Source organism: Podarcis pityusensis (assembly GCF_964106645.2).
Source record: "Podarcis pityusensis genome assembly, chromosome: 5".
NCBI classification, from domain to species: Eukaryota; Metazoa; Chordata; class Lepidosauria; order Squamata; family Lacertidae; genus Podarcis; species Podarcis pityusensis.
Genome location: NC_138032.1, coordinates 72,005,043 through 72,032,897, shown reverse-complemented (window position 1 = coordinate 72,032,897; position 27,855 = coordinate 72,005,043). Strand labels below are relative to the sequence as shown.

General features: G+C 41.1%; 2 protein-coding genes across 12 annotated transcripts; one reads left to right on the top strand and one right to left on the bottom strand.

Moving 5' to 3' along the window:
* Window positions 1-228: 228 nt before the first annotated feature.
* PBLD (phenazine biosynthesis like protein domain containing) lies at window positions 229-13,471 on the bottom strand. Of its 4 annotated transcripts, none has more exons than XM_081005078.1 (9): window positions 12,522-13,471; window positions 6,166-6,265; window positions 5,212-5,310; window positions 5,018-5,127; window positions 4,903-4,932; window positions 3,526-3,614; window positions 2,891-3,069; window positions 1,664-1,726; window positions 229-628 (listed from the first exon to the last, which is right to left on the bottom strand). In XM_081005078.1, the coding sequence occupies exons 2-9, from the start codon at window positions 6,224-6,226 to the stop codon at window positions 516-518; spliced, it is 744 nt and encodes a 247-aa protein (XP_080861204.1). In that variant the 5' UTR covers window positions 6,227-6,265; window positions 12,522-13,471; the 3' UTR covers window positions 229-515. The 4 variants fall into 4 exon arrangements, with proteins under 4 accessions (XP_080861204.1, XP_080861203.1, XP_080861201.1 ...); XM_081005077.1 differs by lacking the exon at window positions 12,522-13,471 and adding an exon at window positions 9,596-9,795; XM_081005075.1 differs by lacking the exon at window positions 12,522-13,471 and adding an exon at window positions 8,384-9,479.
* A 114-nt stretch (window positions 13,472-13,585) lies between these two features.
* HNRNPH3 (heterogeneous nuclear ribonucleoprotein H3) lies at window positions 13,586-26,512 on the top strand. Of its 8 annotated transcripts, none has more exons than XM_081005061.1 (10): window positions 13,660-13,800; window positions 21,833-21,951; window positions 22,458-22,596; window positions 23,123-23,307; window positions 23,656-23,742; window positions 24,373-24,488; window positions 25,112-25,247; window positions 25,756-25,836; window positions 25,922-26,011; window positions 26,215-26,512. In XM_081005061.1, the coding sequence occupies exons 2-10, from the start codon at window positions 21,837-21,839 to the stop codon at window positions 26,289-26,291; spliced, it is 1,026 nt and encodes a 341-aa protein (XP_080861187.1). In that variant the 5' UTR covers window positions 13,660-13,800; window positions 21,833-21,836; the 3' UTR covers window positions 26,292-26,512. The 8 variants fall into 8 exon arrangements, with proteins under 8 accessions (XP_080861191.1, XP_080861189.1, XP_080861187.1 ...); XM_081005062.1 differs by having other exon boundaries at window positions 13,663-13,800; window positions 23,123-23,262; XM_081005065.1 differs by lacking the exons at window positions 21,833-21,951; window positions 22,458-22,596 and having other exon boundaries at window positions 13,586-13,701.
* Window positions 26,513-27,855: the final 1,343 nt, after the last annotated feature.

Genomic DNA, 27,855 nt, shown 5'->3' with positions numbered 1-27,855 from the left:
TTAGGTCTCTAACTCTGCTTTAGAGGTCTACCAAATTCAAGCTTATATACGTAGAGCTATTTACTAGGATAGGATTAAACAGTCATGGAATGAATTGTCCCAAGCAGTTACAAAGGTGATAGACAGAAATTGCAACACATTATTAAATAAATGTGTTCCTTAATCTGTTATGATCTGGCTCAAGCAGCCAGGATAGCACGGAAGAGGATAGTAATGGAAATAAAAATATACAAACATTTTATTTTAATTTTAAAAAAATTATATACCACAATAGTCTCAGGGCAGTTTACAAATATGCAATGCAACAAATAAAAATCAGATAAAACTATAAAATCAAACTTCAGTTAAATTGCCTGTCTTCTGAATTATGTCCATTTTGCCTTTTGATTTAAGTAGTCGTTTTCTCTGTAAACTATTCATCTGCATCAGCAACGATAAGAATAAATGGAAATTTGTAATGACGAAGAGCTTTATTTTATTTTATTTTCTCTCTCTCCTTTTTTCAGCATATTTTCTTAAATGGTCAAAAAACCCTTCAACACAATGACTGTTTGGCCACTGATGTCTACTCTTCCATCAGGCCGAAGCAGAATCTTCAACTTTCCTCCACGAGCAGAACACTGAAATGCTAAACAGAGAGAGGGGGGAGGCTTGTATTTATATTTCCTATTATCTGTGTTCCCCATGAACGATGCATGCTGCAATGCTTGGTTGTCACTAATGAGCAGCAGATGGGTTAAAGAAAGGGGAAAGCTCTGTGGAACTACTGAACTCAGCAGAGCCAATCCACTGACAGGCTATGGTGAAGCCCTCACCCTAGACAGCAAATAGGGATGATGCAAACTCCACCTGTCCCCCACAAAACTCTGCTGCCTATGTGCATGTTACATGCTGCACAGTCTCTCCTCATGCTCCCTCCACCTTTGGAGGCCAGGGAAGAGCCTTCAAAGAAGGAATGTTTTTGAGTTTGGAAGAAAAGTAAGTGTCTCTTCAGAACTTACAGTTCTGTGAAGGAACTCTTAATGCACGAGCTCCTGCTCCCATGTAAGGTCTTACATATAAGAATTCCTTTACAGACAACCACATGGAACACATGTCTGGGGGAAGGATGCAGGGGATGGGGCTAAACACGTGGCCCTGCTCCTGAGTGAGCAGGAAATTACCCCACACCCGAGTAATGTGTGAACTGATCTACAGTTTCAAGTAGATATGGGGACAGCAAATCCCATACATTAACTCATCTAGAGCCAAACAGCTTAAAAATAATACTGTACATGTATTTCTTTAGATCCAGACTTGAAAGACACATTGCCATTGATTTTAAGTGACCAATATCATCTTCACTTGCCTATGGTTCTTATTTTTAGAAGGAAAGCCACAGTAATTTTACCCTGCTGCACGCAAACTGGAAAGAACAGCTTGGTTTAAATTTCTTCTTTCATCAATTTTGGCAAGGGTGGAAAAACTAATACACCTGAGATCCTTGCACAGCACTCTGCCCATATACATTCCTGAACCCTTGCTTGCCTTCAGACCCTCTGGCTAAACAGGAGGAAAAATTAATCTGTAATTAAAGTTTCTGCAGATTTTATTTTTAACAGATTACATTTATTAAATTTCTGAGCCCTAAGGTTTGTTCTTATAAATGAAGAGAGATTCTTACCACACATTTCCTTTTTCCCCAGTTGTTGTGACCAGTAACTACTTAAGACAGTATGAGCAGATCCTGGAAAGAAAATGAAAAGATGTAATAATCATAACCAAAAAAGTGTAACATGTTTAGGGTTCAAAGCACACCACATGCATTAAAAACATAAATCCTTATAATGCCACAGTAAGGTAAGGCTGAATTATTATCCTCATTTGCAAACTGGCTCTCACATGGGGAAGGGCAATATCCTGCAAAGACCTTTGGGATGTGCAGAACATCTCCGCACATTAGAATTCTCCTCCATGCCTTGTAGCCATGAGGGCTGAAGCATCCATAATTGAAGAAAGGAGGCAGATTTATCTTTAACCAGGCCTTTGGCTGATTGACATCTGATGCCCTTTTAAAATGTATTGTGGAAAGGGGGATTATTGGGTTGTCATTGCTTTTTTTGTTTTTATTATGTATTTTCTGTTTTTTACATTGTGATTTTTATATGGGATTTTACTTTTGTGAACCGTCCTGAGATCCAAGGGTATAAGGCTGTATACAAATACTATTATTATTAACCCATATCATACCTGCATGGCACCTTCCAGGACTCTGTTTCTTCAACATGGTAGAGTGGGAAGATTTGACAGATGACCATATTTTATCAAATTGGTTTTTTAAACAACAACAACCCATAAACACCAAGCTTTTGAGAGTGTGTTAAAAGCCATTATAAAGATTGATTGTGATGTATTTTATTTTTATTTGTCCTTCATTGGTACTAGATCAACCTTTCAAATTATACCAAAACTAAAACCCACTCATGTGCATGTGGTGCTCCTGAACAATATAGCATCTAGCATCCATTTTATTGTTGATTCATTTACTTTTCTATTTCAAGAATCTCTTAAGGGTTTTAAACACCAAATAGGCACATCTATATACACATGTATTTTTTTTTTAAGCTATCATGTTAATCCAATATAGTTACATATAACAAATAATGCTTGGCCATGTATAGTGCCATGGGCTTTCATACGCAAAAACCTGCCTCAACAGATGTATCTGATGAGAGTAAAAGCTCGTTTTGTTCATTTGTTAAAGGTATTGTTGGCTTTTCTTGTTTTTTGCTACAGCAGAGTAGCCCAGCAGTTCTTCTGAATTTTGTACATAGTAAAGCTTCCAACAGGAATTATTCCCCTATGCTTAATAAAAACGAGAGCAAAGCGCTGCTTAAACACACAAACACACCTGTGACAGGATCTTCTAAAACTCCAACCCATGGAGCAAAGTATCGAGAGAAAAAGTCATAGCTTTCATGTTTTCCGTGGAAATCTCCCCTAAGTGTGACTATTAATCCTTGGACTTTCCCAGTCTTCTCAGCCAGCAAAAGTTCTTGGCCATTCACTTGTATTTTCTCCAAATCAGACCTTGAGGTTAAGCATGGAATGTTAAACATTTAAATATGTTTTTCCTATGTATGCAAATTTAAAGCTAAAACATGCCAGTGAGAACAATTATGAGCTGAAACATACTGCAGTTCTGGGTATCTAAAGTAAGGATAGCGACAGTAAGAGCAAGCGCCCAGTACTGGTATAATGTCTGCAACAGCCTTCACCAACTTGGTGCCCTCCAGGGGTTTTGCAGTGCCAGTCAAATAGAATAAGGCATCAAGGAGGGGAGGTGGGGTTCACATTAATTTACATATAGCAAAGATGACGAGCCTATGGCCCTCTAGACATTGTTGGAGTCCAACTTCCATCAGCCCAAGCCAGCACAGCCAATGGTCAGCAATGAGGGGAGCTGCAATCCAGCAACCATCTGGCGTGCCAAATATTCCCCAGCCTTGCTAATACCTAATGAAATTTGTAGAAAAACACATATACCTTCCATAAGCATCACTGAGACGGACAAGGAGCTTCTTTGTGTCAGGAGAATAGCGAACATCTTGAACATTCATATCACCTACAGCTGCCTGGTAATAAAATATTACAGGATGAACCCCAAAGAACTAGAGCATCTCCTAAATTACAATCATTAAGGATGCATTACATTCTCAGTCAAATCAAAGGATGCACACATTTCAGGCACATGTGTGGGAGAACAGACAGATGACTTCCTCTTCTTAACACTTTGAGAACCCAAATTTAAACCCCTCTCCCTCTGGAATAAGTTGTGTGTGTGCTCCAGATGCAGAGAGAGCTTACTCATCTTTGCATCAGGATGACGTACAGGGCTCAAGCTTCATATGGTGCAAATAAACACAGAAAGAGAACATGCAGCCTACATGTGCTTTCTGTCTGCTCACTCAGATTCCTCCTGGTTTGTTTAGAACATTTGGAGAAGCCACACTTAAACACATGGACTGATGCCCAAGAGCTCAGAGATAATTTGGCTGAGATTTTCAAAGCCCAAAGGAGAGATACATTCACTTTTCATCTCCTCCCACAGTACCTTGACACTATTAATGCAGCTCAGTCTCTACTCCTTTAACTGGATCTGTCAAAAACCAAGCACCCATCCTCTCTAATGTAACCCCTAGTGTGCATGATTATCCCATTTTATCCTCACAACGGCCTTGCACAGTAGGCTAGACTGAAAGTTGGGGTCAGGCCCAAAGTGTACCTAATGTCCAAATGTAGATTTGAGCCCAGTTCTGTTCACCACAAACCACAGACTTTCTCTACTTTATTAACGGAACAATTTTGCAATAAGGACACAGTAGCTAACCTAATATAGTGGCACTACCTGGAATAAAATCCTTTACCACAGAGCTAGCATCCATGATTAATCAAATGTTTCATAAACATTCAAATTGCATCTGCATAATTTGAGGCACAGAGGATGTTTGCTACATGCAGGCCAATATGGCATGGAGAAAGAGACATAACGATGCATAACATGTATGGCATAGAGCGGTGGTGCCCAATTGGTGGCCCGTGGACTCCGGGGGGGGGGTTATGTAACCCACCCAGGGTGTCCGTGGCAACATTCACGTAACAAAAGCTACCACAGATATATCAAAATTTTCAAAAGTAGGGGCTTGATGGGTTGGCTTTGGAAAAATAGGAGATCTGTAGTAATTGGGAACCACCGACATAGAGGTTTACCAGCAGTCCTTTACAGGGTTAGACATGCCTCACTCTGCAAAAGTGTACAGTGCAGTAATAAGGAAGATGTTGTTGAATTGTTGGAAAACTCTGTGTTATTCACTATACATTTAATAAAATCACAATAAATAATATAAGGATCACACTAATTACCTTCACTAACTTTTCCACTTCCTGGAAATCCTGGATGAAAAGAAATAAATATGTATATAATGATTGCTCTTAACTAATCTTTTGGAAAAATGCTGGCAATTTAAGTCTATCTAACCTGTGGATAAGTAGGATAAAGGGGTAAGTCCAGGATAATACGATCACCTGCTTGTCTGGCATTTAATTCTCCACTCAGAGTTACGAAAGTGAGGGTTGAATTCACATTTTCTGTTTTTAAAATTAGAAACATATAACTGTAATATAGGTTGAAAGGTATATTTGCAAATAACTTATAGCTTAAATGTTAATTACTCTTGTTGTGGAATAACACAGCTGCTGAGGCAAGGGTAGCATGGCCACAGAGTGGGACCTCCTTAGCTGGTGTAAACCACCTCAATCCAAAATGGGAACCTAGGAAAAGAAAATTCAAGAGTCAGGTTTACAGTAAACTCTTCCTGTAGCTTTACGGCTGTATCACACCAGATTTTCAGCCATTTACTTGCCCTTTTATAGTGTTACTGCATGTGAATCCATTTCCACATAACACCTGTGGTTTTCTTTGATAAAAGAGAAAGAAAACACCCATCTATTTGTAACATGCCAATGACCGATACTAATTTTTAAAAATGGAAGTATGGGTGTGGTAGGTATTTGAGAAGATGAATCAGTAGCCTCTCTATAGGCTATTGTGTGTGTCAGCTATTTGGTGATAAAAAAGTTCCACAGATGAAAATTCCTCCAAGATGAAGAAAATGAGATGGAACTATGCCCTGGACTGCCTGTGCTACAAAATGAGATGGCACATTCCTGAGGTGGCAAGAGTTGGTCACACCACTCCAGGTTGCATGTGATAGATGCCATTCTTAATGCATCTCTGAGTTGTTGTTTTAATTCTCTGTAAGAAAGCTAGCAGATTAGGAATAAAAATTCTAATCTGTGTCACCCCTTCTGCTACTTTTCTGCTTGCAGAGAGATTTTATGCAAAGGAGCATTCAGTGGTATCTCTCTGCTTTAGTCTTAAGCAATACAGTCCACTCTGCCACATTAGAAATTGTAGAATTCCCGGGGTTCCTTGGGAAAAAGGTTTAACTGTTAAACCAGATTAGCTCTGTGGAATGTTTATACACCAAGTATTTATTGCTTCAACTTACATTATAGTCTACTAACTAAAGTATCAACCTTCCTTAATATTTTTAAGCAGGGGATATGATCTACCTTCTGCTGAAGTCAACTGAAAAATTACCGCTTATTTTAATGTAGTCTTACTTCTTGTAAAGTCATCAGTAGGATGCAGTTTTCTGATGAATGCCGTTTCTGAGAGGTTCATTTCTGTTGCGATTTTTTGGTGCCAACCTTCTTCCAGTTCCTATTTTTAAAAAATCAAATAATTGCCCGTGAATTGGTATTATTTATTTTATAGCAAAATAAAAGACGTGATAAACAAAGAGCCTAGCATTACACATGAAGCTTAAATGGGTTCATGGTATAGGGCGGGAACTGCTGGGATGTCTGGGAAAATCTGGATGTATGGTAAAAACACTTGTTGAATGATCAAAACTAAGTTTAAGTTCATCACAAACTGGATAAAAAATTAAAATTTTAGATTTAAACTTAGTTTTGATCATTCAGCAAGTGTACAAAATATTAAGAAAACTGGATGACATGAGGTGAAAAAGTTGGATCACTTGATATGGAATGACCCAGCAAAGCAAAGCAAAGCAAAACAGAAACCCACAAACTCAGACAACTAACTAGCACCATCCTGTGGTAGTTTTGAAATATAGCAATCCTGTGTTTTCTTATTTTGGCCTAACTGACCCAGGGGTTTGTGGGGTCCTTTATGGAGGACCTATTCATTCAACTAAATAAACACCATCATGCCAAAATTAGGATGTATGAGATGATATTAATAATGTTTCTGCCTTTGTGCTGTGCTCACCCCCAACAACTTGGGAACAATCCCGGCAGCAGGCTAGGTTGGAAAAAACAGTGATGATACAGTCAGACTTTGGATCCTGAACGCCTTGTGAGTCCAACGTTTTGGCTCCTGAACGCCACAAACCCGGAAGTGAGTGTTCCAGTTTATGAACGTACATCAGATGGGGCTTCCACAGCTTCTGATTTGCTGTAGGAGCTTCCTGCAGCCAATGGGAAACCACGTTTTGGTTTTTGAACGTTTTGGAAGTCGAACAGACTTCCGGAATGGATTCCGTTCGACTTCCAAGGTACGACTGTACTAATAATGATGCCATTGAAATGCCTCCCACATTTCAATTTGGGAAAAATCAGGGGAAACATGATAATAATGATGATAATAAAGATTATGATAATGACTCTGCACTCCCCCAGCCTCAAGCAACTTGGGAACAATCCAGGAAAATAAAATAATTATGATCCTTTTGCACTGGGCTCCTTCCCTCTCCCCACCTAGAAAAGCCCAAAAGCTTGGGAACAATCAGGAAAACGTGATGTTGAGATGAAAATGTCTCTGTACCCCCACTCCCCCACAAAAGACAAATCAATAAAAGATGGGAGGATGAGGAAATCTGGACTACCCTGCCCCCCACAAACAGCTTTGGAACAATCCTTCCTGTATGGCAGGCTTCCTCAACCTCGGCCCTCCAGATGTTTTTGGCCTACAACTCCCATGATCCCTAGCTAGTAGGACCAGTGGTCAGGGGTGATGGGAATTGTAGTCTCAAAACATCTGGAGGGCTGAGGTTGAGGAAGCCTGCTGTTATGGCATGGCATGGAGAAACAAGAAAAAACTATATGTAGAGGGTACATAACTCTAGAAAATTAGCCAAACGACAGTCTAAAGGTCAAGTCACATATATACACTACATCAGAGCTTTCCAAACTGTGTGTTGCTGTGTGTTAGTGTGTCAGCTGCAGTGTGTAGATGTGTCACATGAACGCTCCCCACGCTCCTTTCGGGGCTGAAAAGTGGTTAGTTTAACCTCGGGTTGGCTAGTAAAACTGAATTACTGTGTCGCGAAATAATGCATGTCTAAAAAGTGTGTCACCAACTTGAAAAGTTTGGAAAGCTCTGCACTACATGGTCCAAGATTTAATGATTCAAGATACAAGTACATATTTGCAAATGGGCATCCAGAGACTGAGAGATGGTATGCCAACTGAGCTACTGAATCCTTGGCACAGCACTCCTGAGCACAGCCAGTGTAGCTGTGTGGCCAAACATTCTTAAACACCAGCCAAAAAAGCTGCTGAGCAATGGATTCAGACAGGCACAAGAGGAATTCATTGACAGAGGTTACAGACGTATGAGAAAGTGCTGAGATTACAGGGAGACAAAGAGCACAAAGAAAGGCAGATAAGGGTGCAAGGGACAGAGAGGGGCAAAAGGCACAAATAAAATTCAGTGGGCAACACATGCACAAACAGGAAAAGAACTCGTTAGGAACAAAGTCTTATACTGAGTCAGACTACTGGTCCATCCAGTACATTATCTAAAACTGTCAACCTGAGGGAGCCATGGCACCTGTAGACACCAAGTTGATGACCTTCTTGTGTTTTTTGGAGTCAATCCATTGCCTTCTCTTATGGAGGAGCTTTTCTGAATGAGGGGATCTTGTTCTTCAAATGCCACTATCATCCACAAGTGCCTAGAAACATTCAAATATTTGTCCAAGAAGGCTAGAATGTTAGTATCTTCAGGGTCCAAGTCCAGTTTCCATAGGAGTGGCCTGATCACTGCCTGATCTATGGTTATTTTCTACTTCTTGATTGTGGCACAGCAGTACAGTGGTACCTTGTTGACCTTGGGTCAACACTCGGGTTACAGACTCCACTAACCCGGAAGTAGTACCTCGAGTTAAGGACTTTACCTCAGGATGAGAACAGAAATTGTGTGTCGGCGGTGCAATGGCAGTGGGAGGCCCCATTAGCAAAAGTGGTACCTCAGGTTAAGAACGGTTTCAGGTTAAGAATGGACCTCCGGAACGAATTAAGTTCGTAACCAGAAGTACCACTGCAGTCATGATCACAGATCATAAACAGATGATATGCTGTTGAAGGGGCTGGAACACCTTAAAAAGTAGCAACTGACATTTTTCAACCATACTTGGGTGACAAAATACCTTGGGTTGGCTTTGTTTAAATCAATATGACTAAATCAGATTAAATCTAAGCATTGTGCACAACTGTTTCATAAATAAGACTGCCAGTGCTTATGAAATAGGCTAATTTGGAATTCAATCTGTGTTCTAAAAAACTCTAGAAAACTTAGCAGGGATTTTTCAGTGAGGGAAACATTAACTGCACAAATGCTTCCTGGAAAGTCTTGACATTACTGTGAAAAGTTTCCTGAGGGCAGGAATTTTTGAAAAACACTGGGCCAGATAAACAGCACAGGAATTTTCTGTACCCACAACAAACCAATCCTTCGTCAAGAAAAGCATCACTAAAAATTGACATAAATGGCACCAGTCACACACAGCAAAGTTTTGTAATGTAGGGAGCTGCCTTACACTGAGTCAGGCCATTGGTTTATCTAGCTCATTATGTCTCCAGCTCTCCAGGGTTTCAGGCAACATCTCTCCCAGCAATACTACCTGGAGATGTTGGGGACTGAGTCTAGGAACTTCTGCATGCAATGCTGATGCTCTGCCACTGAGCCACAGCCATTCCCTAACAAACATCAGCATTCTGGTAAAGACAAGTTTCAAAAACTTACATCTTCAAGAAGACAAACAGCTGCAGGATTTCCAGAAAACGGCTGATCTGTAAAGGCATCAACTGTGAAAATAGAAATCTGCATTTTCTTCCCTTATTCTTGGCTGCTTTTAAAAATGGCGTTTTGCAAACTGCTGACTCATCTTCTCAGCTGTTGCATAAATGGCTGAGTTAATATTACACCAAGTGAAATATTACAAGCATAATGTTACACCAAGTGAGTACAAAAAACTGGTATCTTTGCCAACACTTGCTTTCCTTTTTTTCTTCCTTACATGTCCCAGCCCAGCAATCACATTTTTAACATTTTCCCTATATTTATAAGAAATTCCAACATTATTTTAATGACTGTCGCTGAAATTATAAATTCCCTTTTACATGTGTGTCAATGTGATTTACAAATATATAATAAAAACAGCTGAAATGGTTTTTAAAACTATATAAAAAATAACTGAATATACTGTAGGTTTAAAAACAATACAAAATGAACACCTGTGGCAAAGGATTTTTGAGCTGCTGAAAAACCTTGTTCACACAGAAACGTCTTCCATTGTTTTAGAAAGTACAGATAGTGCATGCCTGGTATATTTCAACAGGGTTGCTGTTCCACAGAATGGGGCAGCAACACTGAAAGCCTTGTTCCAAGCTACTGTGGAGCCAGTTTCCGATATTTTGGGGACTTTAGCAGCAGTGTAGCAACCACCAGCAGCTTATTGAGCTTTTTTTAGGAAGTTGTGAATTTTAGGGATGGGAAGTGCTCCGCCCCCTTGCAGCATCCAAAATGCCCGGCAACCACCGTTCCGCCCTCAAATTCCTCTGCTGCCCAGAATCCCAACCCCTGATGCACAGCAGCCACTGTGCCACAGTACAGACCCCCATGGTGCCCTACCCTCCCCCCCAGTGCAGACTGCCCCCCTGCCACAGGCTAGCTATGCTACTGGACTTCAGGAAGAAACATTGCAGTGACCTGTTGGATATACTGTATGGATATATAAAGGATAAGGTGGCCTCTTTAAAGGTTAAGCATCAAGAAAAGCTAATTTATGTGTGGAGTTAATTTTTATTAACTGAATTTGGAGAATTATTTCTGTTTATCTCTGTAGAAAGAAACACAATAGATGTGAAATTCTACACATTTACTCAGAAAAAAGCCTTATTGTGTGTTCAGCGGTGCCGATTCCCGTGTGTCCATAGGGTTGGGGGCCATAATTATTATTTTTTTAAACAGAGTCCTCACCTTGAAGAGTAAGAAATTGTCTTTAAGGTGCAACAAGAATTTGTTGTTTTTGCTGCAACAGATGATTACGGCTACCTTTCTGGAAACAGTTGTTTATCTAGGCAAGCAGTATTTCATGTTTTAAACATTAAGGGGCAATTATTCTGTGATGCAATAAAAGTTATGAGTTTAAGATTGTTCTTTGGAACCAGCATGCAAACTCATTGCCTATTAATCACTTTAAAATAAATAGGGCTTATGATACACCGGATTGGGAACTGTGAGGATTATTTTTCCCTTTTCCATGATATTCTTCCTAGGAGGCAGGAGGTATAACCTTCCATTGGCTCTTTGTTCTCTGGCTGAAAGATGGGGGAAGTGTGTCATTCCTCTGAGCCAGGGGTCAGCAAACTTTTTCAGCAGGGGGCCAGTCCACTGTCCTTCAGACCTTGTGGGAGGCCAGACTATGTTTGGGGGAGGGGAATGATGCAAGAGCCCCATGAGCTGCTTACCTGTGTCTTGCAAGCGGCAGGAGCTGGCAGCAGCGGAGGGACGATGAGCGGTGAGCGAAAGGGCTCCAGAGAGAGACTGCTTTAAATGGCGGCCGCTCAAGCGCTGTTGCTGCTGCTGGCACCAACAAAGCCCAGCCCCCTTCTTCCTCTAGGCAGGGCAGGGAGAAACCAGGAGGGAGGAGGTGCCGCCACTGCCATGTGAGGGAGAGGGAAAGGGAAAGAACGCATGGCTGGCGATCCACACAGCAATTTCTGGATCGTCTGCGGCCCGGATCCAGAAGGCAATTGGGCCTGATCTGGCCCAAGGGCCTTAGTTTGCCGCCCCATGCTCTGAGCACTGCAATTCCAGGACTAGTGGGGAATTTACTTTTCAAATGCAAATGAATAATAATAATAATAATAATTTATTTATATCCCGCCCTCCCTGGCCAGGGCCGGGCTCAGGGTGGCTAACACCAAATATAAATTACAATAAAACATAATGGGGGGGGGGGACAGTTAATTAAAATACAGCTTAAAATGCAGCCTCATTTTAGTAAAGGTAAAGGTAAAGGGACCCCTGACCATTAGCTCGAGTCGTGGCCGACTCTGGGGTTGCGATGCTCATCTAGCTTTATTGGCCGAGGGAGCCGGCGTACAGCTTCCAGGTCATGTGGCCAGCATGACTAAGCCGCTTCTGGCGAACCAGAGCAGCACACGGAAATGCCGTTTACCTTCCCACCAGAGCGGTACCTATTTATCTACTTGCACTTTGACGTGCTTTCGAACTGCTAGGTTGGCAGGAGCTGGGACTGAGCAATGGGAGCTCACCCCATCGCGGGGATTCGAACTGCCGCCCTTCTGATCGGCAAGTCCCAGGCTCTGTGGTTTAACGCACAGCGCCACCCGCGTCCCTCCTCATTTTAGTAGTACAGTGGTACCTCAGGTTACATACGCTTCAGGTTACACACTCCACTAAGCCAGAAATAGTGCTTCAGGTTAAGAACTTTGCTTCAGGATAAGAACAGAAATCAGGCTCCGGCGGCGTGGCAGCAGCAGGAGGTCCCATTAGCTAAAGTGGTGCTTCAGGTTAAGAACAGTTTCAGGTTAAGAACTGACCTCCGGAACGAATTAAGTACTTAACCCAAGGTACCACTGTAGCCCATAAATCAAGACCATAAAGGGAGAAAACATCAGATATGAAGTAGTAGAGCACTTACTTGCTTTCAATGCAAAAGGTCCCCAAGTCAAAGTCTTGCAGCACCAGGTACAGATCTCTGCATGAATCCCTGGAGCGTCACTGTCAGTGTGTAGGTGAATCACTGGTGCTCCTCAGCAGCTTCCCATGTTCCTGTTTATCAGACTTCATAATAATATCAAAATAAATGAGTTTGAACAGGACTGTTCCTCCCCAATGCAGAATGATACGATGTCCCGAGCCACCATGCGGCTTTAGAGCTCAGAGATCAACAAGATTCCCTCACCGCACCAGTTGTGGGATAAATGCTGGGAGCAAACATGCCCCTTGTACACTGCTATGATAGACCTGATGATGTGATAGGATGCCTAAGCTCCACAAGATGATTGTGTCTTTTCACAAGAACATATGCAGCACCGTCCAGTATGATGGTTCATCCTTGGACACCTTCCCTAGAAAGAGCGGCGTGAAACAAGGCTGTGTCCCAACTCTCTTTGACATATCCTCCTCCCTGCTGCTCTCATATGGCACACTCTTCCATTGCCTCTTGAGACAGACAGATGCCAATAGGATTTCACTGAATAATCCATTGAAGGAATATTCAAGACCCTGGCAACGCTTCTTACACTCAATGTGACACAATTGCAAACAGTGTCACTATTTATTTTCTCCTTGTTGCTATTTAAGCTCCTTAACAGGCTCTCCAGTATTCTGTCAACTGAAACTAAACGTGCTCCTTTCGTATTACAAAGACCTGTGTTTACACATAAGACAGTTTCTGAGCTATTGTGGTGAGTTGTGACTTAGTAGCTGGGCTTGTAGGGATGCCATATGTCCTTTTTTTCCACGGGTAGTGTCGTTAAATTATGGTCCCATTATTTTGAACTCACTGGCCTTATCAGCACAGCATCAGCAACAGGTACCTTGAAAACACCTGCTTATCAAGGGCGAAAGCATCAGCGAGTTGGGCTTACGCAGCGCTAAACTGCACACACGGCCTTGGAAGGCTTTCCTTCTGCGCATGCGCCACTCCATCTTGCTCCCTCGACCTAAACGGCTGTCGCCCCATTCTCCTCCGCGGCGCATGCGTCACGCTCTGCACCTAGGTGACGCGAGCGAAATTCTCGTCCCCGGCGCCGCGTGTCCTCGCGATACGTCCGCTCGCGACGCCATCCTGTCTGCCTCAGCTGCGTAGCTTGCTAGTAAGCCGCCCGTTAGGCGCGCTTCCTTGTTCTTTTGTGGGGGAGTCTCAGCCCTGCCGTTAGCGCCGACCGCCTGGGGAAGTGGGTGAGGTGTTGCCGGTGAGTGGGGTGGCGGGGGAGAGAGGTCGGGCAACTCCGTCGCCGATGCGCCGGGAAAGTACGAGCCGAGGTGGGCGGACCCGCCTTCTCGGTTCCCTGAGAAATTCAGCCTTGGGTCAGGTGGCGGGATAAACGGGGGAGGGAAGGGAAGGGTTAAGCGGTGGCTTCCGCGCGCGAGAGAGAGCGAGGGTTCTATTCTCTCCGTCCGCCATTTTGAATGTGGCGGTGATTTGGCGGGGGAGGAGGGGGGGGAAGAGCGGACGCGGCGCGCCAGGGCAGCGACTGGCTCGCCTGCCGGAGGCCGAGGTGCCCTTCAGCCTGGGGCTGGCGCTCGTGGCCCAACGGCTCGCCGCAAACGGCGACTTGGCAGCTAACAGCATTAGTGCAGCCAAGAGCGAGGGTAGGGACGACAGATCAACGGCATCCCGGGCCTGACAAAAAGAGGCACGGCGACGCCTTCCTTTGGCTGTTTTAACCGGCGGAGATTCACTCTTCCCCTCCCCCTCCCGTTTCTGAGAGCGGGCATTCTTTGATCTGCCACGCCCCCTCTGCCCAAGGTAGTTCGCGCCTGCGCGATGGGTCTGTGCGTGTCGGGCAAGGATTTGAGCGTAGTGTTGTAGCGCTGTTGATAGTTGGGGGGAGTTTCCTGTGCCGGCTCCCCCGCCTCCCCGCCTCGCCATGCTCACTCCTGACGAGATGTAAAGAGATTGACTGTTCAGCTGTTTGGGAAAGAGCCCCATTGTAGTCCTTGGGAATTACATCCGAGAAAACGCACGTAGTAGCATTTAAGCTTGGGTAAGAGGGTAAATTTCATTCATCACTTAGATTAAATCAGAAAGCGCTAGTAAAACTAAGGCTAAATCGGTGCAACGTTGCAACCATCACACTTAGTGGCAATACCGTACTGAAAGCCATTGTGATTTAAGATTCATAATAAGTGCAGGGGTGGCAGTTCTTCGTTTTGTCTAACGCAACATGTTTCTGTGTATCAGCCAAAATACACTTAGGTTGTTTGTAAATGAGCCATTTGACCTAGGTCGTTTCTACAGCTAATCTACTTTTGAAAACAGAAATAAGGTAAAGGATAGAGTAGGTAAAGTAATCGCTGTACAAGACACTTGAAATACATAGATGCTTACATGGACAGATTTTGAACATGTTCAGAAATGACAGTACTAAAGTCATTTCTGTCAAGAAATCATGTCCTTTGTGTTCATACCTACATAGGTTCTGTTACAGTTTTGGGAAACATAGCTTCTCTCACTTAGTTTGGTTACCTATAGTGAATATTAATAAATCTATAAAAGATGGTTCCAGGGCAATTAAAAAAGTAATACCTGTTTTCCCCAATGATACATATCTTTCATGCAGTGGGATTTTTTTACAATGGAAAGATTTCCAAATGTGCCACTAAATAACTTAGGCTGCAGTTGGATGCAGAGTTATATGGAAGTAAGTTCCATAGAACACAGTGGGACTTATGAGTAAACATGCACAGGATCATACTGTTAGTTTTCTCTAATTTAATTGCATTACTTTGATAAATAATATTTGGCTTAACTACTGTTAAGACTATGCAGAGGTCTTCAAGCAGAAAGTCTTATTTTTTGTTGTCTGAAGAACTTTCTCAGCTTTAAAAACTTTCATACACTAGCATGCAAATGTTGTTCCATGAGAGATTACCTTACATACTATTGTGCGGGATCGTATGGCAATATATCAGTTATCTTGTTCTGTAAATCTGGTCAAATTTCTGTGTAGTTAAGAATCCTAGAATTAAAAATGAAAAGCAGACTAATGCCAGTAGGCGCTAAAAGAGGGAAATGTTTACTAGTGTTGTTTACTAGTATCTCCATTTTGCTCCTGTTTACCATATTGCAATATGGGCCCTCTGGCTTATTGTATCCAAATTCTAAAGTCTCTCTGCATGATTCAATCACTGTTCTGTCCCTAGGATAAAAGGAAATCTGCACAATTCTGTGCACTGCAGGTTATCTTAAAGCACATAGTGGAGGCTCCAGGTTATAGTGGTGCTGTTCTTGACAGTATTACACTGTAGCAGCTTAGGTGGATTTTTAGGATTAGCCTGCAAGAGAACTTTTTGAGGGGAAAAAGACCTGGAGTTTCATACTGGATGGTTGTGGTTGTTAAAGATAAAGCTCATCTTTCATCTTTTTCAAGCAGGAAGCATAGGAAAGATGCACCCTTCTTTTCCAGAAGAGGTATAATCACTTCCAGACTACAAGATTGATGTTCTGACAGTTTAGACAGCAAGCATGACAACAACCATATGTTTGCATAGGAGTAAATTCCATTTAAAACAGTGGGATTTACACCTAAATAAACATACAAAGGATTGCACTGATGAGATCAGTAGATGTAAAACGCAAATGTACAATAGTCTGGGGGCAAAGGTATAGAATTTGGTGAACTAGAGTTATACCTTTTTCTGAAAAGGTAAGCCATGCACCAGGAAGAGAAGGAATAAACCAAACATTGTTAAGTACAGAGTGGGATTTTCATAAAATTTTGAGTTGGATAATTGGAACTTGCAACAAAATGTTGCAGTGCAGAGTGTTCCAGCCACTCTCTTCCACCCCCCAATTTTCCCTTCCCAGCAATTGGTCAGCATTCTATACACAGTTTATCTTCCCTGAGGAGGTGGTGGTGGCGGCTTTGTACTTTTACAAACCTCAGGGTTTTCCTGAGGATACTAATGCCTCCCTTGGGTAGTGCCATTCTGGCTACATAAGGACCAGCACTCATAACACTGAGAACACTTAGTTTATTTTTAATGTGATGTTAATTTTAAATGTATAAATACCTGCAAACTGATTTGAGGTGGCAAAATTACCTGAACTGAAATATTTTAGTACAGAAAAACATGCAATAAAGTGCATATCATGTAATCATAAAAATGTCTACTGAGAAGTGAGTCCCATTGAGTGTGGGAATGTTGAGGGTGGCAGGGGAGATATATTGTTTATTAATATCCTTCCTAACTTGCACTAGCAAGTTTCTTCAATTAGCAGAGTCTTCACTTAGAGTGCATTCCCTGTCTCACACAGCAGAAAGCTGGTTTCAAACTCGTGTGAGTTTCTTAAGACAATAAGCAATTCAATCTGGCTTGTCCAGATTGAGGTATGTTCTAATATTCCTGGTAAGACCCTTTTAAATCCCTCCTAAAAGAATAAAGACACCACAGTCTTATTCGTAAGTAACAAAAAGAAGTTTTACTCATGATCAGGCAGAACACAGTGTGATCCCTGAAGGCAGGCTTTAGGCTTAAAGTTACAAACACGTACAGACAAATTTACCCCATATGGGAGATAACCTGGGGAACTGCTGTGGCAGCCAGCAGTCCAGTCCAGGTGATGCAGGAAGCAGGCAGGACGAACAGGAATGTCGAAAAGAGGAATTTAGCAGCGTAACTTGGCCTTTTACCAGGTCTGGAGAGGTCATGCCCACGTACTAGTCACATGCAAGGAAGGATGCTCCAGGCCAGGAAGCTTCAACTGGCTGGACCAAACATTCCCTTGCATGTCCACTCTAGCAAAACAAGGAATGTTGTACTTGACTGCTCCCAGTAGATTACATCCCACATTGAGTTCAGTGTAGCTCCGTTAAGTAGTACATACAGGATTGCAACCTTACTGTGGTTAAGACTGCAGTCCTGTCACTGAGACATATTTTTGAGTAGACTCATAAGCTTTACTTGAAAATTGCACTCATAAGCTTTACTTGAAAATTATTTTTATTGGAATACTTCTAAATATTTTAAGATATGACAATTCAGTATTATTCAGATTTTATTTAGGCCGGGGAAAACAAATACATTGAAAACAGTTAACTTACTAATTGTAGATTGCTTGAAGAAAAACATGTGCTTCCTAGGAGTAGCAGCTGGGAAAAGTTAACCACTGTTTTGATTTTAGAATTGACTCTTTTATATGCATTTCAAATTGACTTGTGTTTTGTTCATTCATTATGTCACTAATTGTTTTGTGAAACAATGCATTTTTCAAAGTGGAAAACTTTCAACAGAAAAATTTACTAGTGGAAACCTTTTCTATTTAAAAGGGAAAAATTCCAGTTCACCTCACTAAGTACTTAAGCGTATTAGCATTGCGAGTCCTAAACAGAACAGGACAACAGAGGATTGCGGGAAAGAAAGGGTTTGTAACCTAGGAGTACCAGTTCTTTTCTTCTGCTCCTCTGTGTTTATTTTTAGAAATATTTAATCTATTATACTTCTGTTGGTTTTTATAACTGATAGGCACTTTGCAGATCACTTGTTGAAAAGCTGGGTAAGAAACACTGTAAGCAAATAATATATGACTCCAACCCCTAGGATTTGGAAACAGTAAAGTGCTCTCCCAACATAAAAAAATAAAATGTAATAGTGATAACTTATTTCTTTGAGCTGGTGCGAAAGAGCATGTTATTTTCAACTGTCCAAGAGTAGTGTCTCCAAGTCAGGGTCTTCTGTTGTTTCAGAATGTTTTTCAGCACCTTTACCAAACTGGGACTGAGGTTTTATTCCTTTTGCTGCATTTACTTTTATAATACAGTATCAGCCAATTGGCTGAAGTGAATTTGAGTACTTACACCTAAACCCACCCCCAAGGATTCCTCCGTCTGTATAATATGCCCCATTGTGAGCAATTAAAAAATCTAGGGCTCACCTTGCTCTAATGAAAGATGCGAAAAAAACTGTTAACTGGTGCTATTGCTGAAACTTGTGAAGACTGAAGGCACTACCACTAGGAATACAGTCCTGAGCAAAAGCTCATTGAAGGGGTACTTGGTCATGGGTTCAAATAAAGGTCCCATAAAAATCTGTAAAGGGTATATTTAGCTGCCATATTAGAACAATCTTGTTCGAATAGTTAAGTTGGGGGATATTCTGCTCATTTTTTTCTCCATTCAAACTGAACCATGGTTTGTAATAGAATACTGAGCCCTGAAATAGATTTATGGGGAGCCATGGAGTTGTATCTATCTGTTAGTGGAGATCTGGAGATCTATGTGCTCTGGCTATATGGGGCTTTTAGCTCTGTTCTCTCCTTGCTGCATTTTTTGATTGATTCAGCCTTTGGAAATCAGAAAACAGTGCAAGGAGAGACTCTAGGAAATAAGAGAAATGGAGGGCAGGATATGTATAGCCGTCTTCTTGGCGACTGCTTCTGCTTTGTAGAGGAGCTGGTGAATAATCTGTTGATATTGCGGGTCAGTTGAGGTGTGAAGAGGTTCAGAACCGATTGACTCTGTGTGTCCATAATTTGTTGGATAGGTGTTTCCCAAAGAACCACTCCACTTTTATAGTGACCTTGTACTTCAAGAAGAATTTTTTTAAAAGCAAGGTTCCCACTAGTTTGTGCTTTGTAGAACATATCTGTGCTGTCTTCCTGCTTCATCTGGCTATGTGAGGCTAGCCTATTTTATGCAGATCTGCTGTAGTTTCATTATCAGTTGGCCCTTGTATAGATTAAAAGTGATTTGTCCACCAGAAAAGAGAAACACCTAAATGACCAGTACAGGTCACTTCCTGACTGCTTGGTTATGGAAATTTAGCAGAAACCACTGCAGGGTTATTGCATAATTTCTGGCCAGACTTCATGTAGAATACTGTCAGGCTCGTAAGTTATGCTCTGATGGGTATGGAGAGAGGAAGACATTTACTAAAGTTACTAAAGACCCATTTGGCTGTGGTTAGGAGGCTTCCAGTATTTGTTGCGTTTTTCTTATCCTTGGTCTCTCCTAGGAAGAATGTGTTCAAATGGGTCTCTAAACAGATTTTCACCTTCCAAGTGGCTATGTCAGACTTCAGTTTCAGATTCATAGTCTCCTAATGTAGACAGAAAAGGAGACATAGTAAGTCATAGACGTGAAAAATAATTGCAGAGAGTCTAAGAAGGCCTCTGCAGTAAATTCCTTAATGAAGTGTTTGGTTATCATGGGATGGGGAGATATGAATGTAACTGCCAGCCCATTGATGCATTAGAGGTTGCTGTAACTGGGATGGCTGAGAGGGACACCTCATGGGACTTCCATGGGGCAAACTCTTCTCTGGCATTTGCTCTAGTAGGGCTGGTAAATTATCCCTCCCTAGGGTTGCTCCATTCCTTGCTCACTGATTGGTCAAAAAGGCTTGGGTTAGAAATGGGCATGCTTTCCTCTCTTGCTATGGGGAGTACATGGGATTTTTAGTTTCAGGCTTTTCTTCTTGTTCCTGCTGCTGGAGATTTTTAGAAGCTTTTACCAAAGGACTGAGGAGGAACATCCAATTTAAATAGGTGCTCCTGCCAGTACTTGATTGCAACATTCTCTTCCTCAATGATTTACTTTGTCAGATGCTGCAAAAGCTGAGCGGAGGTTGGGGCTGGATTTGAGGTGCACAGGAGCAAAAGGCTTGCTAGCTGCAGGACTTGCCCAGTTTTGAGGGGAATAGATTGTAGAAACTGTATTGCTGCTGGAACAGCTTTGGCTTCAGTAATGGCAGTTGTGACTTTGTCTGCTTTTTCACTGTCTTACCTTTGCTGAATCTTTTGCTGTGCTGCCTGTTGGGATATATCCTTAGCTAAGACCATCTTACCCATGAAAGCATGAGGTTCTGAGATGGCACTTGCAGTGTGCCATTTAGCCTCCCTGCTCTTAAAAGAAGGAATTTCTTGCATGTCGTCTGAGGCTTTCTGTGTGTGAGAGCGAGCAGACCCAATAATGCCCCTTTCCCTCTTTTTGAAAAGTTTTTTCGTCAGATGTGTACAATGGGGAATTGGGTTCTTTGTTAGGAATTTTTCTTCCTCTCAGTGCCTGTAGTCTATTTTTAGGTAGTGGGGAGGAATGGGAGAAAACTTCTTACATTGGCTTCTGTAGGACTCTAGCCTTGCATCAGAGTCCTATCTGTTCTTAGGCAGGACTTGACTAAACTGGGGAAGATGTGCCTTCCTATAGTAGTAGAGTGAGTTTCAACCTAAATTAAATGGTTATTGCCCATCAACTGGCAACTAATATAAAATTAAATTATTTTATAATCATTGCAGCTTCTTAGTGAGTTGAACTACATCATTTTTGGAGAATTTATATTACATTTGAGGTTTTCATAGTATGCATCTCCAAGTTGCATCATGAATGAGTCCCACTATAGTAGTGTCCTTTCAGAATTTCCCAAAACATAAATGCATGTAGTTCCTAATTCCTGCCCTATTTACTAGTACCCCATTTTTAAATTAATTTTATTTATTAAAATATACCTTACGTTTTCACATTGAAAAAGTATGCATGGCAGCTTTAAAGTCCTGTTAAAAATAAACCTTTGGCTTGCCTCTCTCTACTTTGCTGTCATTCTGTCTTGCTGGTCATTCTATCTTGTGTACCACCACCCCGCTCCACTTTCCCAGTTTACTGAATTTTATCCTGTGCTCATTAACCCCCATACTTCCCATTCACTGTCTCTCTTAGTTGTCAGAACTCCTGATTCTGGGAATCTCTACAGGAATATTGCCATGGCTCTTCTAGCTGGCATTGGAGGGAGATGTGGAAGTGGCTTGTGTGCTAACAGTGGAGAGAAGTGTGCATGTTAGTAGTCCATATGCATTTTAGAAAATAGTTCAATGGCTTAACCAGCCTGCAGCACTATGAATTAAAGAATAGCATCGATTGCAATGATTGGTTATATGTACTGATTGGGCCAGTGCATGGCTGAGCTAATGTGAGAGGTGTTGGGGAGTCATTTGCACTTTTCCAAGCAGTAGAATTTGTCTTCATAGATAGTGCATCTCTTTTGAGAACCTGAGGTATTGAGAGTAGATATGTGGCAGGCTGCATGAGCAGGTCATGCTAGTTGTACTGAATGAGTTCTAGACAACGGCAGTTGTAACTTACCACAGCATTATGCTTCAATCAATGTCTGAGCATGTTTCAAGATACTGCTAATGAATACAGTCCTGCTTAGGAAGGGGTGGGGGTGAATCATGATTCTCAAATGCTAAATTTGCTGTTTATGTTTTTTATGGTGTTTGATTTTAAACAGCAAAATGGACTGGGCTGGGAAACATAATGGTCCAAATGATTCATCTAGTGATGGAACAGTACGATTGCGTGGTCTGCCATTTGGCTGCAGCAAGGAGGAGATCGTTCAGTTCTTTCAAGGTAGCTCTAGTGTTAATGTCAAGTGACTTTCAGTGTTTCTATGTCTGCAAGATTGATATTTGAAATAGTTTAATTTATATTGACTATTTCAGGGGGGAGGGGGGAATCAGTTTAACATTTAGATTGCTAATTTTTGGTATTCTGTGTTAAAATACTACTAATCAAGAGATTGCATTGGCAGTGTAGGATATAAAATTTACCCATTTAGATACCTTGCTATGAATCAGAATTTGGAGTATGTAGTTATTACATCATGCAATATAGGAGGGCCTTTGTGATGTAGCTGTTGCTGTGTAGTCTGAACAAAGAGACAGTAATAGAATGTCTAAACCCATAAAGTTTAATGAAAGATCTTTAGCGTGTGTATTTGGGTTAGGTAGGGGAGGGGGAAGCTAAGCTATGTTCTTGCATTTGTGTAGATTTGCTTTAAGTATTTTCTACAGATGGGAATGTTTCAGACTTTAACACTCTTCCCCTTGATGGGGTTATTTGTCCTTGGGTTAAAGGGTTGGAAATCGTGCCAAATGGGATAACATTGACGCTGGACTACCAGGGGAGAAGCACAGGGGAGGCCTTCGTGCAGTTTGCTTCAAAGGAGATAGCAGAAAAAGCTCTGGGGAAACACAAGGAAAGAATAGGGCACAGGTGGGGATGGAGAGTTTGGGATGGTGTTATTCGGGGGGTTGGGGGTCAGTTTTGCTTTTGGGGGGTTGGGGAGCATAAAGTAACTGGCTATTTAAAAACAACAACCTTACAATCACCCTAAGTAACTTGGGAAGTATAGTAGATTTGGTGGGAGGGGGAAATGGTAATACTATGTAGATTGCTAAAATTAGGATATTTCAATTTTTGTGGAGGGTGTTCTATGATAGCCAGACATTTTTCAAAGAATTTATTACTGGGGCAGGGGGGGAGTGTGATTCAGAAATTTGTTGTATTTAAAATGCGGTTAGAATTCTTAGACAGTAAAATATATAACTTAAAATGCTTGCTTTTGCATTTCCATTTCCTAAAATTTAAGTGACACTTGAAAAAACAGGGTACACTTTTATTGAAAGTGTATCTAGATATAGAATTCAGAGCATTTGTGCAACTTGTTACTGTATTTTTTTACCAGACATCACATATGTGTATTCTTACTTTTGTACATTGAAAATCTTTTTTTACTCAGATATATTGAGATCTTCAAAAGTAGTAAGAGTGAAATCCGAGGATTCTATGACCCACCACGAAGAATGATGGGACAGCGACCTGGACCCTATGATAGACCAATGGGAGGAAGAGGGGGTTATTATGGAGCTGGGCGTGGAAGTATGTATGACAGAATGCGTCGAGGAGGTGGTGGATATGACGGTGGTATGTGTATCTAATGACCACAGGCTCTTGTCATTTTCACGTTCCTGACGTTTTGTCAAGAAATACAGAAATGACAGTAATTATAATACATACCAAGTCTGAAATCTGGATACCTATCAGTTTTTTTACCAGCCGTGTGACTAAAGATTGAAAAGGTATGGAGAGGCATCTGAAATGAGATTTTAAATGTGGATGAAACTTGGTTTGCATGTCTTTGAGCCTGACAACTTTATAAATAGAAACTTGCTTATATATTTGATGTCAAGAGGTACTGATTATATGCACAGTGATAACAGCTGAATTTTAAAAAGACTGTTTCATGGTATGTCCACTTCTTAAATCTCACAGGATATGGTGGCTTTGATGAGTATGGTGGCTATAACAATTATGGCTATGGAAATGATGGCTATGATGACAGAATGAGAGATGGTAGAGGTAAGATTTAAAAGTTTTATAGTATTGTTCCTCAACCATCAGGCCGTCTCACTGGCTCCCAAGGCAAAGAAAAAAGAACCACTTTTTATTGTTAAGTAGGGTTTTTTTAGAGCTGAGGGGTTGTTTTGGATTCCTCAGGTTATTTTGAAGTTGGAGAAATACTGTGCACTGCTTTAAAATTGTCAGTCCCAGCATGTGAGTACAGTGGTATCTCGATTTTCGAATGTAATCCGTTCCGGGAGTCTGTTCGAGTTCCGAAACATTCGAAAACTGAAAGCAGAAGCCTCAATACGGAAGCCACGTTTCCTGTTCAACTTCTGAGGCGCATTCGAAAACCGAGGCATTTACTTCTGGGTTTTCAGCATTCGAGTTCCAAAATGTTTTGACTATGGAGGCATTCAAAACCGAGGTACCACTGTAGTTGGAAACCTACTGTTTTACATGTCAGAATGGGAGGGGGGTAATTATTTGGCATGGAAGGAACCAAAAAAGTCCTAGTGAAAGTTAAACCAGAGTAGGATATTTCTAGTGTATAACCTAGTACAATTTCAAGGGGGAGTAAACACATATTGGGAATGCATGTGCACAACTTTATTAAATCATACATTTATTGAATCTTTTGTGTTTTAGGAATGGGAGGCCACGGCTATGGTGGAGCAGGAGATGCTAGCTCAGGCTTTCATGGTGGTCACTTTGTTCACATGAGAGGACTGCCATTTCGAGCAACAGAAAACGATATTGCCAATGTAAGCATTGTAGACGAATATTCCTGGTTGAAACAAAGATCTTAAAGAGTTTAAGAACCTGGTCCGACTCTTTAACAATCAAAGTAGTTCACTGTTGCAGCAGCACAGACGGGCTCAACTTTAAAGTAGTTCCTGAAGATATAATGAAATTACTGTAATGCTCTAATGGCTATTTTTTTCAAAATAATTTATAGCAATTGAGATGCAATCAGGGTATTTATTTTTAAAAAACCTTGGGTTTAATATAAATTATAGCAGCTGCAGCTGTAAATGATCTGAAATCTTCAAATGGGGAGAAACGCAACAGCTAAGCCGAATGTGGTCAGGGTGTACTAATAGATCACTTGATGACTTGCAGTAAATCAGCAAGTATTTCTGACTGCTGTTAAACAATATCAGCTGCAGTGACTATGTAGATTAGAAAAGATGGCAAATTATTTTTTAATGATAGTAGCTCAAAACAAAGGAGTAAAAACTGAAGGTTTGCATCATTAGTATAAATGCAGGCAGAAGTGTGACATCCCTGATAAAGCATGTGAAATGGTCATTATATGCTTAAGATAACTGTTGTTTCAATATGAGAAAGTTCCTGCAAGTGGTAACTTACTATTGCTCACTTTTAGTTTTTCTCACCATTGACACCTATAAGAGTTCACATTGACATTGGAGCAGATGGAAGAGCAACAGGAGAAGCTGATGTAGAATTTGTAACACACGAAGATGCAGTGACTGCCATGTTGAAAGATAAAAATCATATGCGTAAGTTATAGCAAACATTGGAGCAGTTGAAAGCTCAGGATTGCTGCCTTTGTAGTTCATTGACTATCCAAGCTTGCTTGCATATTTTAGTTTAGTTTTAATTTCCACTTAACAGCTGATTTTTCAAAAAAGCCAAGAAAGGAAGCAATCTTTCATGTTACATGAAATGCTAACATAGACAATCCAGTATCACTTCTTTTAGGATTAGCATGCCTGAGCTTTACACGTCTTAAGAATGTTGTTTAAAAGATTTGATTACATCAGAGTTTTTAAAGGAGTCTATACTTGCAAGTATTGAACAAGTTGTTCACGAAGCCACATCTGCTGACCTTTCAACCCTTTCTTGAGTATCCATTTCTATGGAAAGGTGCTATAGTCTATTCAGTGTGCCAGGCAGAAAGCACTTTGTAAATTACTCCCTTGCTGCATGTATATAATTATGAATCCACATTAATTACCTATTCAGTTATGGGTGTTTATTTCTTTTGTTTGTTTGTTTGTTTTAAAGAACATCGATACATTGAGCTGTTCCTTAATTCAACTGCTGGAGGTGGTTCTGGAATGGGAGGTTACGGCAGAGATGGAATGGGTATGCTTGATTTTACATTTTTAATTCAAACTTAAAAGATATCTAGCCTCTGGATATTCTAACAACAGTGAGCATTGTTTTCTAGATCAAGTTGGTTATGGTTCTGTTGGAAGAATGGGAATGGGCAGCAGTTACAGCGGAGGATATGGTACTCCTGACGGCTTGGGTGGCTATGGTAAGTCTTAAGTAGGTAGGCAAACGGTTTCTTTTTATAATGCAAAGGTTCATTGTCTTATAAAGTATTTGTTAACACGGGAACAAGAATGCTGTATTGTTTGCATGCACAGAAACCATATAGAGAAAGAGTTGCATCCTAATGATGAAGTTTGTGTCTATTTCATTTTAAACAAATGTGGGGTAACTATTGTTACTTTCTAGGTCGTGGCAGTGGAAATAGCGGTGGATACTATGGACAAGGCAACATGGGAGGCGGTGGATGGCGTGGAATGTATTGAAGAGTGGCATTGTGTCTGTGAAACATATTGGAAGGAAACAGTACCTGGTCTACTAGACTTTCTTACAAAACTTAATTTCTTTTGTATTGAAAACTTTATAATGACTGAAGGAATGTGTTTTCCCATTATTTGGTAAGCAACAGATTGTGATGGGGAAATCTGTGTTCTGTAGGTTTTATTTGTTGCATACTCTGACTTTAAATAAATTTTTTATATTCAAACCACTGATGTTGATACTTTTTATACTAGCTGCTCCTAAAGGTATGTTCCATATTCCAAAACTGTTCATTTAAGATACTTGGTTCATTAAAGCAGTTATGCTGTAGGTTCTCTTATTGATGTAAAATATAACAACCATCAAACTGGTACTAGTACATTTGTTGAGATTTGAAACGAAAGCATAGGGTAACTTCTTTTAATTAATCTGATACAATCCTCTTGTCAGTGAAGACTTCCCTTGCCAGAATGTCCCAAGACATGAAGGCCATGAGTTCAGGAATGACCTAATGCACAACTGCTATATAAAAACCCAGTTGATGTATGCATGTCACAAATCTCACCCTTAAAGTATATTAGTCTTTATACTCCTCTCCTTGGCAATCACATTTTTTTGATGAGTGAACAAGAGAGTATTATTTTAGTAACATCCATAGAGAAGTAGGAAACTATTTAATTTCCTAGAAATCTTAAAAGGCTACTCCTCTGGCTGAAGGCTCCTGTTTAAGGACTAAGAAACTTGCCCAGCAGTCAGACATAGAGACCTTGGCAAATTATGAGATTACACAAATATGTAGTCCTCTTACTGTGCATTAACATGTAAGATTTTTGGATTAATTACTGTTAAGACACTTTAAAGCATTCTCTGTGTATCAGGAAAGGGTACTAAATATTCAAGTTTTCTTCATTTCAACTGCTTGTCCCCCAAATTCTTCCCAATAATTTGTCAAATGTGATTATTGAAAGTTTGTTGCCTGTTTTTGATAGTAATGTTATGTATGTAATAAATGTCTTATTGTGGGAGATAGCAAAATAGACTCCATTCTAGGAAGTGTGTGTTGTGTCAATTTATCTGAGGTGTATATAAACTAAGGAGCAAGATGATGTATTTCAAAGGCTACTTTTTCACAGCTTTGCTTGTACAGTGGTACCTCTAGATGCGAACGGGATCCGTTCTGGAGCCCCATTCGCATCTAGAAGCAAACGTAACTAGCGACGGCACGTCTGAGCACACGCGCGTAGCTTTTCGCCGCTTCTGTGCATGTGCCTGATGTCATTTTGAGCGTCTGCACATGCGCAAGCGGCGAAACCCGGAAGTAACGCGCTCCGTTACTTCCGGGTTGCCGCGGAGCGCAACTTGAACGCGCTCATCCTGAAGCATATTCAACCCGAGGTATGACTGTAAAGGCAACACAGGAAGCTTTTTAGGTTTTGACACATCTCAAAAACTCAAGTCATTGTTCACTTTAAAACATTCAAAGTTGTTTTTTACCAAGCTTGCTCTGCTACTGCAGTCTATGCTATTGCTGTGCTGGAGCAGTGCTTTACAGAAGCATGAATCAGATGT